Genomic DNA, 19,422 nt, shown 5'->3' on the forward strand with positions numbered 1-19,422 from the left:
TTTCTCACGGCCAAATTAAATTCTCTTGGCTAAAAGTGAACTGATCTGTGCCTTCCTTGATGTTTTCAACTGCAACTCAGAGACAACTCAGTCTAGTGTGACAGAAGCTGAATGAGACTGTATTATATGTCAGGTCCTGTGCTATGCTAGGTGTTGAGAATAAAGAGATAAAAATGACTTTGTCCCTTGAAATACCATCATGATCGTGGGAGAGACAAGTACATTATTCAAGTATTATGGTAGATGCCATAATGGGGTAAACAGAGGATGCTATGGGGCACAGAGGAAGAATGTCTAATTCAGGATGGGGAGGGTACAATTACAGATCAGTAAAGACTTCCTGGAGGTGACTCTTAGGTTGACTCCCAAAGGATGAGCAGGAATTGGCCAAATACAGGGGAGTGAGATGGGGGAGGCACTTCAGTGGTGGTTGTAACACAAGCAAAGGCACCGGCAGGAAGCAGTCCAGCTGCTGGAGAACCACAATGAGTGAGGCATTGCTGGACACACAGAGGTGGGTAGGGCCAGGACACCAACGAGGCAGTCAGGGAGACAGGTCCCTAAGGAGCCTGAATTCTCCTTAAGGGTTTGTACTTTATCTTCAGGGCAGAAAAGGACTGGAAGAAGGGAGGAAGATGCAGTTAGATTTTCATTTTGGATGGATTTCTCCGGCTGGATGATGATGGTGATGGCCTGGAGAGTGGCACAGATGGAATATGGGAGCCGTTTGGAAGCTGTTGTGACAGTCTAGGCTGGTACACTGGAGCTCTCTGCAAGGCTCCATCAGAAACAGTGTCTACGTCAAGGGCAGTAAAGCTTGGTTTTCCTGCCAGACTCCAGAGGGCCCCACTTACCATCACAGTCAAAGAGCGCAAACACCACATCACACACGTGATCTGAGAGTTCCACTTTAGCCACTGTCCTGGCTACCTGCTGCATGGTCACTGAAAGATGAAAGATGTTAAGTTAGCCCAGCAGAGGGACTTTTGCTTTCTCTGAATGGAAGGATAAAAATATTCCATCATAGTAAAAAAATTTTCAGATGTATTTGTGATAATTCAGTCTTTAATCCATAACCACCTTTCCGTTTCACTTCGGGTTCCACTTTTTTTCTATTGCTGCCACACTTTAGGAAGTATATATAATTAAGTAAGAATGCATGATAATAATTCAAAGGGAAAGTAGATGAGAGGTTACCAACAGCTGGGAAGTTACTGGTTAATGGGTATAAATTTCCCATTTGGGGAGATGGAGAATTTTTGGAATAGTAGTGATGGTTGTACAACATTGTGAATGTAATGAATGCCACTGACATACTTAAAAAAATGGTTTAAATGGCAACTTTTGTTATATATATTTTACCATAATAAAAATTTTAAAAGTTAAAATGCACATAGTATTTAAGGATGGAATTCTAAGTCTCAAGCATATAGTGGTAGCTTCCCTAATAACTTATTACTAGAAGAGTGCCTTGCAGAAAAGTAAAGAATATCTGATATTACTATAGTCTCCATCCTGGCATTTCCCTCCCACTGGAAAGAAGACAGTAACAAAAAGTCAAGGAAATAATGAGGCTGCCAAAGGATGGGGAGACGAGAAACAAGGCGGCTAGTTTGACTGCACTGAGGCTGCAGCACCAGATGAACGGCGGAAATGCGCAGCTGAGCTCCCGCCCCTCCTCCTGACAGGTTTTCCATCACCCACTTTGTTTTTTCCAACTGTGCCCCTTGAGAAGCAGTGGCCCCCATCTCGCTAGATCAGAATACAGTCTTTTTTTTTTTCTTTTTCCAGAATTCATGAGAAAATATCTTCTCTCCTGCCATTTTCTCTTTCTCTGACATTTACTTGTTAAACACTAGCAATCATGTGAAAATTGGGTTCTCACGAAAAACAAGCCAGGAAGGAAATTAGGCAATTTCCCCTGCCTTCTCTGCTATTTATCCTCAAGCCTGATCTCGCTACATTGAGAAATTATGTATTGCTTATAGACACACTTTTTTTTTTTTTTATAGACACACTCTTAAGTGAGATAAAACACAGAGGAGAGGAAAAGACGAATTTCTATTCATGAATCAACTAGCAACGAAGTGTTTGTGTCTATAAACCTCAGATTCGTGTGTGCTCGGTCGCTAAGTCCTGTCTGATTCTTTGTGACCCCAGGGATTGTAGCCTGCCAGGCTCCTCTGTCCACTGCTGCTTCCAGAAGCAATGCAAACTTTTTAAAGTCAGTGTGTTTTCTCTGCTTATTTCATTCCTATAATTTCAGTTCTTTCTTGTCTTTTTTTTTCTGCATTTGATCTCTCATTTCACCTCTACAGCCGCCATACATTCTCCACAGTGCTCTCAAGGACAGCTGATACAAATGCCAGAACAAGGCAGAGGAGCAAGGTGACGCAGGAGGAAAACTGCTTGCAGTCATAAGACCTGAGCTCCAGTCCTGGCTCCACCAACTTGCTGGTGTGACCCTGATGGAGTTATGTGATCTCTTTGGATACAATTTCTCATATCCAAAAGAGGAGATGCCACAAGATAACTGCTAAGGTGGCTTAGTAGTGCAAAGAGTGGTTCACTGGCATTTTCCAGAATCTGAGGCTGAGAGACAGGAGTGGAGGTACACAGAAATAGCTGAGGATCCTGTGTGCTGGCGGACAGAAGAAAGGTATAAAGGCCACAAGCTGGGCTGTGCCTCAGTGTCCACAGTCTCTGGCTGGAGGGGACTAGGCTGCTCAAAGGGCACGAAGAGCCAGAATCCTCCTTTTGCGGCTTTAGGTTACCGCTCACATTGCACTTCCTCCCAGGACGTGAGTTAGCATGAAAGAGGAATCAACATCCCTTGGAACTATTAAGACTTAAGCAGACTATCTACTGTGTGGATGTTCATGAGATGTAGTTAAGTGATGCCAGGGGAGATGGGGCCTCTATCAGACTGTGGAAGTTTTAGGGTTTAGAAACTTCTCCTGGTAGGTCTAGACACTTTATTCTCTCAGTTGGCTCAGGAAGAACCAATTCCTGCTAACTAAATGACCTGGGGAAGGAAGAGAAAGCAGAAGGCCAATTTACAAGGAAAACACTAACTGTTAGGAGAACTAAAGGGATAACAGCTGGTCATTATACTTCTCAGTAGGAAAATCTACTAAGGAAACTCAATTCACCTCAGAAGATTGCTCAGTGAAAAGAGAATAAGATCAGAAGACCCTGGGTGCTCTCAAATTGTGGTCATTTACCAAACTACCCTACGCAGCCACAGAAATGTGTCCTGAGACGTGGTTCAAAACCTGTTCTATATTAGATAAATACGGACACTTGATGTTAACCATTCCTTTCTCTGCCAATGTTTGTTAACCATGCCCTTTTCACACCAATACCACACCTGTTTTAACTGATAACTACACCTCTTTTTCTCTCAGTTCCATTCTCTCAGGGCAGAGTGCCCATCATCAATTCTTCTTGATGGTCCCAGTGCCCATCCTATTCCCTATGAAGATGGACCTTCTCCTCAAAATAAACCATTAAATAAATAATATTCAATGTCAGTGAGAGCTCTTGGCTTTTTGAGGTGAAAAGCTCATTAAAGTGGTATTAAGTGGTTGCAGAACAGGGACTTCTGGAATTCCACTGGCGAGAATGTCTCATTACAAAGGTGATCTCTTGACAGAAGAGTTACAGAATATGTTTCATCTCACATGGAGAGGGCGCTGATGCCATCTGTACCACAGGAAGAAAACCAGGGCTGCTGACGTATTCAAACCACTGGGATGTTACCAGCCAGCAAAGAGCCTGGCTGGGGTGCCTTTCACAGTCTGACATCCTCAGACAGGCCCCAGGGTGTGCATCAGAGTAGTGAAGGAAACAAACATTCAACTAGCTGGTGAGCTCCAGCCAAGAGCACTGGGGACAAGTAGGATGATAGATTACAAGCCAAGTGCTTGGCAGCTGGTCCTGAGAGCTGGCTCGTTCAGATTTGCTTCCACATCTCTGAACCACAAAGTCATAATTAAATCACAGCAAGAACAATCCCCCACCACTTCTGCCCCAGGTCTCAGCTTCTCCATGCAGACCAGTTGTTGGTACTGGAATGTGGGCCTCGCCTATTTAATGATGCTAACTGATGCATGGTTGGGATTCTAATCTGAAAGATGTCCCTATGGAGCATGAAATGCCCCTGGAGAAGGCCTAGGTTTCCAAGGCCTACCTATTCCTTTGGTACAAATCTGCTCTAGCTGCCTGAACAATAAATAGATGGGCATGAGACTGGGTGATTTCTACTAGATTGGGATGGGGAGGAATTTGCAGAAGCAGGCTCATTGGCACTCAAAAATGTGTTAACCATCTGGCTCTTTGAAAAGTCCAAGCAGAATCTGAGATGTGCCAGGTCCCCAGTTTACTCTCTGGCATAGTCCATGACTGGACAATTCAGCAGCACAAAGAAATACATACTGAGTTTGTGTGACTATAATGTCAGAAGCTATATTACATAAAACTATCTATTCACAACAGTACTCGAACAGAGGAAAGGAGAGTTCTGGAGGGATAAGAGCCCAAATATCCACTTGGAATCAGAGAATCTTAGAACTGGAAGAGGAAAGATAAAATGCAAAGAATTTGAATAACTTGCTCAGGGCCACAAAGCTAGTTGGTAGTAGGGCTGTATATAGAATCTAGGTCTCCTGACTTTCAGCCCATGCTCTTTTTCCTACACACACTGGGCTCACTCCATCCCTTATATGGACAGTGGATCTCCCCATGAATCTGTCACTCTATTTTTTTTTTGGGGGGGGGCATGCCTTGCAACTTGTGGATCTTAGTTCCCTGACTAGCAACTGAATCTGTGTCCTTGGCAGTGAAAGTGTGGAGTCTTAACCACGGGACCACCAGGAAATTCCCAGGAGTCTCTCATTATAAGAGAAAGAACTCAGGTGGAAGAAAAGCCAAAATATGAATTACTCCTCACTAGTGGGCAGGGATGAATAACTGAATAATAACTAGGGGTTGTGAGAAGCCAGCACTGTAGTCTGACAACAGATCTGATGTCCTATATGATGGAAGACATCAGTATTCCCTTGGAACGTATACTGACTATTTTAGGGACAACTTTAAAGGTTTACTAAAATGCAATCCAATGAAAAGCATATGAAATAAAGGTGGCCCTGGGAGTTCTGCCTGTGAGGAATAAATTGAGCTATGCACAGTGTGACCCAATTAGGGGCTGCCTGTCTCTTCCTAATGCAAAGGTGTTTGGAAAGGTGATACACCAAGTTGGGTTGAGAGTCTCTAGCTGTGTGGCTATATGATGATTCTTGTCTTCCTGGACTGTAGTGGAGAAAATCAAAAGCTGGCTTGTGACAGCCAAGGTTAAGTGAGGGAGACATTTCTGCTTCAGCTCTGAAAAGGCTTATGATGTACAGGTCTTATTTTCTTAAGTCCCATCCCTAGATGGCTTCGGGGAAGGTGGGGACAGGGGGAAGGATTTTCCTTTAAAGAGCACTTGTCCTTTCTTTTGCATCTTCTTCCAGGATACTTTGGCTAATACAACACACACATTTCAACCTGACTGAAGGGGGTGGGGGTGGGAAGGAAAGGACAACATTTAGGATAACAAGCAATTTCAGGAGCCAAGAGTAACGCAGTACACTAATAATGAAAACTGTAACACTGGGCTACGCACAGTGCTTCTGTGCCACAGGCAGGCTGACCACCGCTGTGTGCTCAGGCCGTCCACCTCTCAGAGGTGATGCTGGTGATCCTCTTAAATACTAGTATATGCCAGGAAAAAACTGTGGTCAGGCTTTCTGAACCTCAGAGCATCATTCCAGATGACTGTTTCAATGGGCTTACCTGCTTAATCTAGTAAAACTGGTTGACAGTAAGGTTTATTGCCATTGTCCAGTATTGTATCTGGTGTCATTAAAAATGCTCATCACATTGTCCACAAGAGGCAAGCATTTCTGCCAGCACCATTAGGCAGTGATTTCAGGTGCCACATTCAGAAGGCAATCACAGTTCAGTAGGGGAAACCATACATATCATTAAGATTATGAAACATACAGGAGAATTATCAGACATATTAACAGACACACATGGGTTACAGTGGGATAGTTTGTATTTGGTTAGAGGTACATTTTGGATCCTCATTCTAAAGGATTAGAGACAGATTACTCCAGATAAGGCATGTAAGGTAGTAAGTAGTAGGTGGCGGAGGAATCAGTTTGAGTAAGTACTGGAAGCAGGAAAGGAGGCTAATGCCTGCCTAGACAGCTTGAACAGAGGTGCAGGTGGGGATGAGAGCATTAGAATAGATTTGCCATCAGGACAGACTGGCAAGGGGCCAGTCAAGTCTCCTTGCAGGAAAACCTTTATCACACAGCCAGGTCTTATCTCGAGACCAATTTACCATTTTACCAAAATTTACCATATTGGCTTTTCCCTCTTTGACTCTTTTAAATTTTCATTACTTTTTATTTTAAAAAGTTGTTTTTCATTAAGTAATACATTTAGCTGTTTGAAATTCAAATGGTACAAAAGGGCTGAAGTCTCCCTCTCAAAGTTATTTCCCATCCCCCTCCAGATGTTGTCCAGAGGCAATGAACATCTCCAGTTTCCCTAGAAATATTTTATAGATATAAAATCAAATATTTATTCTTCACTTCTTCCCACAAAATGACTTAAATATTTGGTTTTGCTTGACTCATTTAATAACATATCTAAGAAATAATTCCATTCCAATACATAAACAATTCCTTTTTGACAGCTGCACAGCATTCCACCAAGAGCATGTGTCATTATTCAGATAACCACTTCTTTATATTATTCTAACCTCAATCTTGGAAGTGTCTTTTATGCTTGCTTTGCAAAATTACTTCCTTGGTGGGCTTTAGTTGTCAGCCTCAAGAGAGTCTGAATCTCTGATAACTAAAGTTGAAAGCAACTGAGATATTTAAGTTCAGCTTGCTGAAATGATGCAAAGGGCTAAATACTCTTCATCTTAACAAGTGTCTTATCAAAACTTCAGACTTCTCTAAGGGCAGTAGCCCCTGAAGCCCCTGCAAAGCAGTGCTTGCATTAAATTCTAACCTCTATACTTCCCCAGTTGGTATAATTTCTTTCTGATCCTTTTCATAGCAGGATATAATGTTGGCTGATGTTGTTCTTGTCTCTTTAAGTGGATGTTTTGGTGGTTTATCTTACCCTCTTTCCTCTCTCCTTCAATGGTAATCATGAGTCCCTAAAGCAGCTTTCTTTCTCCTTGGGGCACTTATAAATAATTTCACTAAATTACAACATATTCAAAGTAACAGAGTTAAGCCAGAATCAATCTTTAGAACTGCTAAGTGACTTTAAATTTGGGGGAAATAAATTAGTTCTCTGCAGAGAGAGAAAGTGCCTCATAAAGCAAACATTTCTTTCAGAATTTGAGCTTCTGTGCCTACAGTATGAATACTTTTGTTTTAAAAATTGATGGCTTTGTCTGAAATGAATGGAATCCTGGCAAGCACTCCCCTTCACACATAAATGTTCTTACAAAATGAAATAATGATCTGAAGCGCAGGAGCCTACCTCCCACAAACTTTAAAAGAATTTATAGGGACTTTCCTAGAGGTCCAGTGGTTAAGACTGTGCATCCACTGCAGGGGGCTCGGGTTCAATCCTTGGTCAGGGAACTAAGATCCTGCATGCTTGGCAGCATGGCCAATAAATAATAAATAATAAACATACAAGAATTTACAAAATAGGAGCTTTTTTCCCATAATCTCTTCTCCACACATCTTTATGACATTCCCATTTCCTACCTTCATGCTACGGCTGTCTGGGGATGCTCTCCTGTACATTCTTGCTGTAAACTTTCCCCCATTTTTGTCTTCTCATAAAAGCACTGAGTCACCTATAGAATTCTCTAGATCCTTCTAGTGGGAGTGAGTGCTGTGTACTTAACAGAACAGTGGTATGGAACTGAATGAACTGGAATCTCTGGTCTCAGTTTTGTACCACACTAGCTGTGATTTGAGCAAGCCATTTTCCTTCAAGTGTAATTGAAGAAGTTAAAAACAAGGAAGTGAGGGTTTAAGTAAAATGATTTCTAAGCTCCCTTTTAGCCCTAAAAATTCATGACTGACATGTTAACATCCTTTTAGATAACATGGCTTAGATCAATTAAAATGTTCATATCTTCAGAAGTCCTCAAATAATTTAACTGGTAGTTTCTGAAATTACAGCCAGTATGGTAGGTAGAATTTTGAGATGGTGCTCAAGTTCCCCACACCCTGTAAAATCTCCTCTCCTTGAATGTAGGCAAGACCTGTGAATATGACGTGATACCACTCTGGTGATTAGGTTACTTTATATGGATAAGGTAATGGGATAGTCATTCTCATGATTACAATTATATAAGAATCCATCACGCACACTGAGGAAAGAGATTCTCCTGCTGGCTTTGAAGAAGTGAGCTGCCATACTCTAAGAGGGCCACATGGCAAGGAACTGCAGAGAGTAACAGCCAGTATGAAAAAGGAACCTCAGTCTTACAACCAAAAGGAGCTGAATTCTGCCAAGAACCCAAATAAGCTTGGAAGAGGACTGTGAACTCCAGCTGAGAAAGCAGCCCTACTGATGCCTTGATTTCTACATTGTTAAAGGCAGAGAACTTTGAGCAGAGAACCCAGTTAGTTACACTGTGCCTGGACTCTGACTTATGAAAAGTAGTATGATAAATAGGTGGTATTTTAAGCTGCAAATTTGTTGTAATTTGTTGTAAGCAAGAAACTATGAAAGGCATTTATGGTTGGGAATGTCCTTTAGAGATTCCTCAAATCATACTTTATATACAGCTATGCTCATTCTAGGTACATTTTATGGAACTGTCACTTTTCTGCAACTATTATACCAAGCTTCATAAATTAGCTCTTATCAAGGCACTAGCCAAGATCTAATTATGTTTTAAATTTCTTAACAAGAAAATAAATTAAAACTGCCACCATTCTTTTGGGAATTCAACAGCCTTGCTCTGATTTCAAATGTATTTGATAATTATAAGTCAGTTCATTTTCACAGATTTGGATACAGCTTTAGGCTACAACATGTCCCTTAAAAACATTACTACATTCAGTAAAAAGCTGATTTAGTTATAGAATTTCAAATCTGGAAGAATGCTTGGCAATATTTAGTATAACATCTAACTTGAGGTCAGAGAAATTGTGACTTGCCCATGTGTCAAGGAAATTAATGACAAGGGAATGTGCCATGCTCCTCTTGTCCTTCCCCTCACCCTAGGCTTTTATTAGAGAATTACACCATCCTTTTCAGGATCTTATCAGGTTAACAATTAATTAATTCATTTATTCAACATTAATTAAATAACTGCTGTATATAAATAATTATTCTAGGCTCAGAGCAGGACACAAAGATGTGGAAAACATGGTTCTTGTCCTCAAGAATTTACAGTCTAGTAGACAATTACCCTTTGATTGCTACAGATACTAGAGATATCAATAGGGCATAGATAGTCCTAGGAACAGGGCTTCCCTGGTGGCTCAGATGGTAAAGAATCTGCCTGCAATGCAGGAGACCCAGGTTTGATCCCTGGGTCCGGAAGATCCCCTGGAGAAGGGAATGGCTACCCACTCTAGTATTATTGCCTGGAGAATTCTATGGACAGAGGAGTCTGGTGGGTTATAGTCCATGGGGTCACAAAGAGTCAGACATGACTAAGTGACTCACACACACACACACACACACACACACACACAGTCCTAGGAATAGAGAAGTTAAATAATGAAAATTGGAGATACTAAGGGAACATTTCATGCAAAGATGGGCACAATAAAGGACAGAAACAGCAAGGACCTAAGAGAAGCAGAAGAGATTAAGAGGAGGTGGCAAGAATATACAAAAGGTATATTCTTCTGTGTATTCTTGACTATACAAAAAAGGTCTGAATGACCCAGATAACCATGATATAGTCACTCACCTAGAGACAGAAATCCTGGAGTGTGAAGTTAAGTGGGCCTGAGGAAGCATTACTATGAACAAACCTAGTGGAGGTGATAGAATTCTAGCTGAGCTATTTAAAATCCTAAAAGATGATGCTGTTAAAGTGCTGTACTCAATATGCCAGCAAATTTGCAAAACTCAGCAGTGGACCCAGGACTGGAAATGTTAGTTTTCATTCCAATCCCAAAGAAAGGCAATGCCAAAGAATGTTTAAACTGTCATACAATTATGCTCATTTCACATGTTAGCAAGGTAATGTTTAAAATCCTACAAGGTAGGTTTCAGCAGTATGTTAAAAGAACTTCCAGAAATACAAGCTGGATTTAGAAAAGGCAGAGGAACCAGAGGTCAAATTGCCAATATCCGTTGAATTGCAGAAAAAGCAAAGGAATTTCAGTAAAACATCTACTTCTGCTTCATTGACTACACTAAAGCCTTTGACTGTATGGATTACAACAAACTGGAAAATTCTTAAAGAAATGGGAATACTAGACCACCTTACCTATCTCCTGAGAAACCTGTATGCAGGTCAAGAAGCAACAGGTAGAACTGGACATGAAACAGCAGACTGACTCCAAACTGGAAAAGGAGAATGTCAAGGCTGTATACTTCACCCTGCTTATTTAAGTTCGCAGAGTACATCATACAAAATGCCAGGCTGGATGAATCACAAGCTTGAATCAAGATTGCCAGGAGAAATATCAACAATCTCAGATAGGCAGATGATACTATTCTAATGGCAGAGAGTGAAGAGGAACAAAGAGCCTCTTGATGAGGGTGGAAGAGAAGAGTGAAAAAGCTAGCTTAAAATTCAACATTCAACAAACTAAGATCATGGCATCTGGTCCAATCAGTTCATGGCAAAGAGATGGGGAAAAGGTGAAAACAATGACAGATTTTATTTTCTTGGGCTCCAAAGTTACTGAGAATGGTGACCGCAGCCATTGAAATTAAAAGACTTGCTCCTTGGAAGAAAAGGTGTGACAAACCTAGACATTGGATTAAAAAGCAAAGACATCACTTTGCCGACAAAGGTGTGCATAGTCAAAGTTATGGTTTTCCCAGTAGTCATGCATGGATGTGAGAGTTGGACCATAACGAAGGCTGATTGCTGAAGAATTGATGCTTTCAAACTGTGCTGCTGGAGAAGACTCGTCAGAGTCCCTTGGACAGCAAGGAGATCAAACCAGTCAATCCTAAAGGAAATCAGTCCTAAATATTCATTGGAAGGATGGATGCTGAAGCTGAAGCTCCAGTACTTTGGCCACCTGATGTGAAGAGCTGACTCCCTGGAAAAAACTTCAATGCTGGGAAAGACTGAAGGCAGGAGAAGAAGGGAACAACAGAGGATGAGATAATTGGACGGCATCACTGACTCAATGGACATAAGTTTCAGCAAACTCTGGGAGATAGTGAAGGACAGGGAAAACTGGTGTGCTGAAGTCAATGGGGTTGCAAAGAGTTGCACATGACAGTGAATAGACAATGAAAAACAATGCCTTCTGAAAGCAATCATCTCAGGAATTTTTAGATGAATGATGAATTTTAGGAGAAACTAAAAGCTCCAATCTTCCTCATTAAAAACAAAGCAACTTACAATTTCTTTTTTCCTTTTTTCTTATTTTTATTTGGCTGCACTGGGTCTTAGTTGCACTATGTGGGATCTAATTCCCTGACCAGGGATCGAACCTGGGCACCCTGCATTGGGAGTGCAGAGTCTTAGCCACTGGACCACCAGAGAAGTCACAACAACTTCTAAATTAATGCAAATCTCAAAAAGTGGCTGAAAAAAGCAGCACATACTACTTTCTAAGAGAACAAACAGTAAGCCATATCAGGTTCTAGGGTGATATTTTAAAAAATAATTTTTTGCCAAATTGCCATATCCGGAGAGGATGTTTCTAATCTATTAGCTCCTTACTGAACTGAAGATAAATACAGAGGAAAGTCAGTACTTTGGGGTTGAAAACAGAACAGGTGGCTGCCTATAATTTCATAATTTCAATCTAGTATAATAATAAAGGATTCAGTTCAGTTCAGTTTAGTTGCTCAGTAGTGTCCAACTCTTTGTGACCCCATGGACTGCAGCACACCAGGCTTTCCTGTACATCAACTCCCAGAGCTTGCTCAAACTCACATCCATCAAGTCGGTGATACCATCCAACCATTTCATCATCTGTCGTCCCCTTCTCCTTCTGCCTTCAATCTTTCCCAGCATTAGGGTCTTTTTAAATGAGTTAGTTCTTCACATCAGGTGGCCAAAGTATTGGAGTTTCAGCTTCAGCATCAGTCCTTCCAATGAATACTTAGGACTGATTTCCTTTAAGATAGACTGGTTGGATCTTGCAGTCCAACGGACTCTCAAGTCTTCACCAACACTACAGTTCAAAAGCATCAATTCTTTGTCACTCAGATTTCTTTCTAGTCCAACTCTCACATCCATACATGACTACTGGAAAAACCATAGCTTTGACTGGATGGATCTTTGTTGGCAAAGTACTGTCTCTGCTTTTTAATATGCTGTCTAGGTTGGTCATAGCTTTTCTTCCAAGGAGCAAGCATCTTTTAATTTCATGGCTGCACTCACCATCTGCAGTAATTTTGGAGCCCCCCAAAATAAAGTCTGTCACTGTTTCCATTGTTTCCCCATCTATTTGCCATGAAGTGATGGGACCAGATGCCATGATCTTAGTTTTCTGAATGTTGAGCTTTAAGCCAACTTTTTCACCCTCCTCTTTCACTTTTATCAATAGGCTCTTTAGTTCTTCTTCACTTTCTGTCATAAGGGTGGTGTCATCTGTGTATCTGAGGTTATTGATATTTCTCCTGGCAATCTTGATTCCAGCTTGTGCTTCATCCAGCCCAGTATTTCGCATGATGTACTCTCGTATAAGTTAAACAAGCAGGGTGACAATATACAGCCTTGGCATATGCCTTTCCCAAATTGGAACCAGTCTATTGTTCCATATCCATTTCTAACTGTTGCTTCTTGACCTGCATACAAATTTCTCAGGAGGCAGGTAAGGTAGTCTGGTATTCCCACCTCTTTAAGAATCTTCCATAGTCTGTTGTCATCCACACAGTCAAAGGCTTTGGTGTAGTCAATAAAGCAGAAGTAGACGTTTTTCTGGAATTCTCTTGCTTTTTTGATGATCCAACGAATGTTGGCAATTTTATATTTGCTTCCTCTGCCTTTTCTAAATCCAGTTTGAACATATGGAAGTTCATGGTTCATGTACTGTTGAAGCCTGACTTGAAGAATTTTGAGCATTACTTTGTCAGCGTGTGAGATGAGAGCAGTTGTGCGGTAATCTGAACATTCTCTGGCATTGTCCTTCTTTGGGATTGTAATGAAAACTGACCTTTTCCAGTCGTGTGACCACTGCTGAGCTTTCCAAATTTGCTGGCATATTGAGTGCAGCATTTTAACAGCATCATCTTTTAGAATTTGAAATAGCTCAGCTGGAATTCCATCACCTCCACTAGCTTTGTTTGTAGTGATGCTTCCTAAGATCCACTTCACTTTGCATTCCAAGATGTCTGGCTCTAGGCGAGTGATCACACCATCATGATTATCTGGGTCATGAAGATCTTTTTTGTAGAGTTCTGTGTATTCTTGCCACCTCTTCTTAATATCTTCAGCTTCTGTTAGGTCCATATTTCTGTCCTTTATTGTGCTCATCTTTGCATGAAATGTTCCCCTGGTATCTCTAATTTTCCTGAAGAGATCTCCAGTCTTTCCCATTTTATTGTTTTCCTCTACGTCTTTGCATTGATCACTGAGGAAGGCTTTCTTATCTCTCTGTGCTATTCTTTGGAACTCTGCATTCAAATGGGTATATCTTTCCTTTTCTCCTTTGCCTTTTGCTTCTCTTCTTTTCTCATCTGTTTGTCAGGTCTCCTCAGACAACCATTTTCCCTTTTTGCATTTCTTTTTCTTGGGGATGGTCTTGTTCACTGTCTCCTGTACAATGTCATGAACCTCTGTCCATAGTTCTTCAGGCACTTTTGTCTATCATATCTAATCCCTTGAATCTATTTCTCACTTCCACTGTATAACTGTAAAGCATTTGATTTAGGTCATACCTGAATGGTCCTAGTGGTCTTCCCTACTTTCTTCAATATAGGAGTATCTCATTTGATTCTCTCAGTGGCTTGAGGCAAGGAGTCTATATCACCATTCTACAGATTAGGAAACTGGGGTTTTGAAAGCTTCAGTGATTCATTCAAAGACACAAAGCTAGTGAGTTACAGCGACTCAAAATCAGGTTTGAGTTTAAAACCAGAATTTATGCTTACAAACTTCTTGAATATATTTAATTTTCAATAAATGCTAGATGTTGGAAGTGTCTCTGAAAGTATAATAGAACATTGCCACACCCACAAGTAAAGGTGATAAGGAACACCCGGATCTTTAGAAGTTCAAAAGTCCACATCTGTATATCCTATAATTTGATGTTCAGAAATGACAGCTTAGTAGAGACATATGTATTTTCTGTTCTGTGGGATCCTTCAAAGGGGTACCAACTTTCCTTGCTTCATGACTATATTTAAGTACTTGCAGGCTTTTGTGTGTTGGTTTTTTCACCAAAGAGTAATATGGTCAGAAAAGTGAAGGACACAGATGTGTCTACTAAGATGTTCCTTTGTGGGCATAAGAAGCTAGATTAGACAACTCCAAGAATCTGTGTCACGTAGTGTATGCGCTATAGATGTCAGAGTGTGTCTGAGTTGGAAAACATGGTTCTGAACAGAAGAGACAACTATAGGGGGAAAATGTCCTATTCCATATTTAACAAAAGGGCACTGACTCCAAAACATCAGAGTTTATCAAAAGGACTCTATTCCCACCCAAGAATGGTCAACTCTTAACCAAAGGGAACTGGGAGGAGACAACCTAGTGCCTGTCTTCCTTCCCTAAGCTGCTGAGAAGCAGAGTTCAAAATGGTGAACCTGCATTGTCTCCTCCTGGATTACATTTCAGTACAGGCTTTCAAATCCCAGAAGCATTTTGGGATATCGAGAGACAACATGATGGTATGGAAAGAATACAGGCTTTGGGATCAGAGAGCCCTGAGGTTGAATTCTGGCTCTACTTATTAGCTGGGTAACCAAGGGTAAGGTGCTTCATTTTATATTTCCTTTTCCATAAAACAGGGGATAATACTACCTTTCAGTAAAAATACTTGGGGTTGCAGAGAGCACCTTGTAGGAGTTATGCCACAGGTTTTACTATTTATTTTCCTGACTTGTCAGGTAATTAGGTAAAGTGTGCATATAGAATGACTATACAGAATTGAGGGCAACTATAGCATAAATTATGATTTTTGATTTAAGTGGGCCTGTGCTGGAGCATGACTACTAAAGGTCATGGACTGTATTTGTGCCATTGTTTCCTGTATTATAGTTCCAAGTACACAGAAGACACAACTGGACCTACAAGTTTCCCAAATCTCTAATATTCTAAAGTGTTTTATACAAGGGCTTTTCAGCACCTGGAAACCTTTTATTCTCTTGGCAGAAATACATACAGGCCATAGCTCATTCTAGAGCTCCAATTCAAATAATTTCTAACTTTTCCATCATAGGATGCCATGGGGAAGGAGTCATGTTCAGTTTTCAATTACCTTCTTCAGCAGACTAGGTAAATCATTCAGACAGCCCTTGAGAGGTTATATATCCAATTTTATGCCCAATATGTGTATGAATAAGCAATAGAACCAAATCCTCTTAAGTGCGAAACAAGAGATGACCCATAGTAGAAACATACTATTAGTTCATGTAGAAAGGTTGTTTCTCCAGATGGTCAGATTCACCAAAGACATCTCATTCTTGCCTGACAGTTGTCTTTCTCACATGGGCCATGCGGAACTAAAGAAATAGCCTCAACAAAATTTGCCATTTTCTCTCTGGAGGGATTAGATCACATTGGAATGTAAATCTGCAGTTGCCACCTGCCTAGGTTCTCCAACTGTTCCGAGGAACATTAGCTCTGTAAGTTGTTAAAAGACATTTTAGGGCAAGTCAAGTTTGGGAATTTTATCACTCTCTTGGAGATTAATAATGCACATTAGCATATTAAAAAGTTGGCAGGAGTAGTGCCGCAGGAAGAAATTCTGTATAACTTGGCATTTTCCAAACTTATTTGAACCATGGAACACTTTTTTGGGGTTTTGTTTTAAACGCACAGAACCATTAACATATTGCAGTATATAATGTTCTTCACAATGCTGTTTGGGAAATTCTGTGCTAAATTATGTCTAAAGACAGGTTTGCAAGCTCTAAAATAGCCAAGGAAGAGACAGTGCCAGGGCCTCTAAAAGGTGCCAATTTCTGAAGGTCCTAACCTTTTAGGAAAAAATGAAGACAGCTGAGACTGAGAAAAGCAGGCAGACAAAGGTACTCATATGTCCACCCAAAGGTACTCTTCCCCCACCTCCCATAGAGATCAGAGGCTCTAATTCGCATCTATCACAACTTGAACAACTTGTATCCTCTTCTTTCTCCCCTGATAGATTGTGAGTTTCTTGAGAGCAGAACCCTGTGCCCAGCACAATGCCTATGCTGCTTAGCTGAATGAATGCATGAACTATGCTAAATCTGGTTATATCATCAACCTCATAATGGAAGCAGCAGGCATTTACTCAACATTCACCGCATGATAGGCACAAGGTTAAGTGCTGTATGTAGATTTATCCTCAGAACAATCCTGTGAGGTGGATCTAGTTATCCTGATTTTAAAAACACAGAAACTAAATTTAGAAATTGCCCAAAGATACTTGGCTAGTCAGGCTTCCCAGGTGGCTCAGTGGTAAAGAATCCACCTGCCAATGCAGGAGATGCAGGAAATGGGGGTTCGATCCCTGGTTGGGAAGATCCCCTGGAGGAGAAAATGGCAACCCACTCCAGGATTCTTGCCTGGAAAATCCCATGGACAGAGGAGCCTGGAAGGCTACAGTCCATGGGGGTCACAAAAAGTTGTATGTGACTAAGCAGGCACACACACATACACTGAACTAGTCAACGATGGAGCCCAGATTAAAATCCAGGGTTGTGTTGTTAACCATTGTATTTTTCTTCCTCTCTTCTAAGATTTATCTCAGCAGTGAAATCTCATGATCCTGTGGAAGCAGAATTGGTATAGAACTCAAATCCATGGAAAAATCACCAGTCTGACTATCAGGCTAAGGAAGGTTTAAAAGGGGAGAGTGCAAGGAGAGCCTCTAAAAGATAGGCACATTCGGCAAAGAGAAGGAACTTGGAATGGTAGCCAAGCACATGCTAGTCTCTCCACGTGCAGTGTATGTCAAGTCTAAAACACAGGGCTTACAGAAAACAGTGAATTCATGACATGGATTTGTTCTCTGGGTCTACTGTCAAAAGTGAGGGGTTACTGGCTTGAGATCCTATGTCTTGTTCACATCTATCAAGATAGTCACTCATTCACCTATTAGTTGATCAAATATTTACAGAAGGTCTACTATATCTTAGCTATTGTCCTAGGCACAGGAAATATACCCAGGAACAAGACAGATAAGCATTCTAGTAAATAGGGACAGATAATAAACACACATAAATATACAAGAAAATACCAGGTAGTGATAAATGCTATGATACAGGCTGATGGAGCTACCTAGGAAGTGATTTATGACACCTCAGTTACAAGGAGCCAAACATACTGAAGTCCCGGGAAAGGGCACTTGAGGTGAATGGACAGCCACAACAAGGGGTTTCAGGTGGGAAGGAACTTCATGTATCTAGAAAATAAAAGAAGGACATGCAGAGTGGAGTGAGCTGGTAAGAAAGTGATGCTCGTTTTACTCAAGAGTATGTGAGAGCCATGCCACATGCAGCCCTGTAAGCCCAGGCAGAGAGGCTAGAAGTAGAGTGGGCTAGACGGAGATACAAAGTCAGATTGGGGATTTCTGGAAGGACAGACACAGATTCATTGAAAAAATAAATATGCAGATGAGTGAGTAGGGAATCAAGGATAATGCTTACTTTTGTTTTGTTTGTTTACCTCAGGTAAGTGTTTACTGAAAGCCTACTGTCAATGTACAAAACATCACAGATAGTAATCTCTACTCTACTGATTACCCGTATTTGTGAAAATTCAAGCCCATGTCTATAATTTATGGATAGGAATTGATGATAAGAGTGAAATTAGAAGATTTTAGGTTAAAAATTACAAAAGCTATAGTTAATGTAGTTAGTTTTATACAATTTATACTGAGTAGTCAGGGAAGGGCTCTTTGAAGAAGTAGAAGTTAGCCAGGGAAAGAAAGACCATAATTAGGTTTCTTTAAAAAATTCAGTTTTAGGGACTCGCCTGGTGGTCCAGTGGCTAAGACTCTGAGCTCTCAATGCTGAGACCCTGGGTTTGATCCCTGGTTGGGGAACTAGATCCTACATGCCACAACTAAGACCCTGCACAGCCAAATAAATGAAAAAAAAAATTCAGTTTTAAATAGACAATACAAATATTCCCACAGTAAATTAAATTTATTTTTTGTTTCTACTTTTGCTTTACTTTGTGGACTACATATGAGTGATATTTAGTTCTTGGTTGTTATAGTGAGTTGAATGTTGGCCCAAGAGATATGTCTACATCTTAGGCCCTGGAACTTATGAATGTGACTTTGTTTGGAAGAAGGGTCTTTGCTGATGTAATTAAGAATCCTGAGATGATTCAGGTGGGCCCTAAGTCCAACGACAAGTGTTCTTACAAGAGATAAACAGAAGACAGACACGCAGGGAGAAGGGGGCGGGGAGGCCATGTGAAGACAGAAGCATGACTGGAGTTATGGAGCCACAAGCCAAGGAGTGACTAAGCCACCAGAGGCTGGAAGAGGCAAGGAGGACTTTTCCCTAGCGCCTTCAGAGGGAATATGGCCCTGCCAACACCTTCATTTCAAATTTGTGGCCTTCAGAGCTGTGAAATAAATTTCTGTTGTTTCAGATCACCATGTTTGTGGTAATTTGTTATGGCAGCACTAGGAAATGAACATACTTGGCTTTTCCCTCTTAGCATGAATCTAGGCCAGTTTCCCCTAGATAGATATCTCTCTTTTACATTCAGGGAATCCAAAGTTATACAGATGAAACAAACTAAGAAGTCAAAATAAATGCCAAACATCATCTATCTCAAAGCCAAACATATTTTTGGATATCAGATATGACTATAAAATTTGTACTGCTGTCTCTATTAGCAAGGATAATGAGGCGTAAACTCTACGGAGAGACTAAACATCGCAGGAGATGGTTTGAAGTTATTTGAAAGAAACACTATCCTTTTTTTTTAACCACTAGGTTACACTTTCCTTTGCTATCATTACCCTGAATCATTCTATTTTGTGCATCCTATAATTTTAACACAGATAGTGATTCATCCTATATAATTGTTCCTGAGGGCAAATCTATGATCTTTAGTTAGACTTT

At 40.8% G+C, this 19,422-nt stretch overlaps 1 protein-coding gene and 1 non-coding gene across 6 annotated transcripts in view; both read right to left on the reverse strand.

Moving 5' to 3' along the window:
- MICU1 (mitochondrial calcium uptake 1) overlaps positions 1 to 19,422 on the reverse strand; it is a 214,504-nt gene that overhangs the window by 1,084 nt on the left and 193,998 nt on the right. For all 5 annotated transcript variants that reach the window (XM_043926758.1, XM_043926757.1, XM_043926756.1 and 2 more), the window contains one exon: positions 855 to 944. In XM_043926758.1, coding sequence (XP_043782693.1) covers positions 855 to 944 — 90 coding nt within the window. The remainder of the gene's footprint in view (positions 1 to 854; positions 945 to 19,422) is intronic.
- TRNAG-CCC lies at positions 11,653 to 11,725 on the reverse strand. Its single transcript has one exon. It is a non-coding gene; the product is annotated as a tRNA-Gly (tRNA).

The sequence above is a fragment of the Cervus elaphus genome, chromosome 15 (assembly GCF_910594005.1).
Source record: "Cervus elaphus chromosome 15, mCerEla1.1, whole genome shotgun sequence".
NCBI lineage: Eukaryota > Metazoa > Chordata > Mammalia > Artiodactyla > Cervidae > Cervus > Cervus elaphus.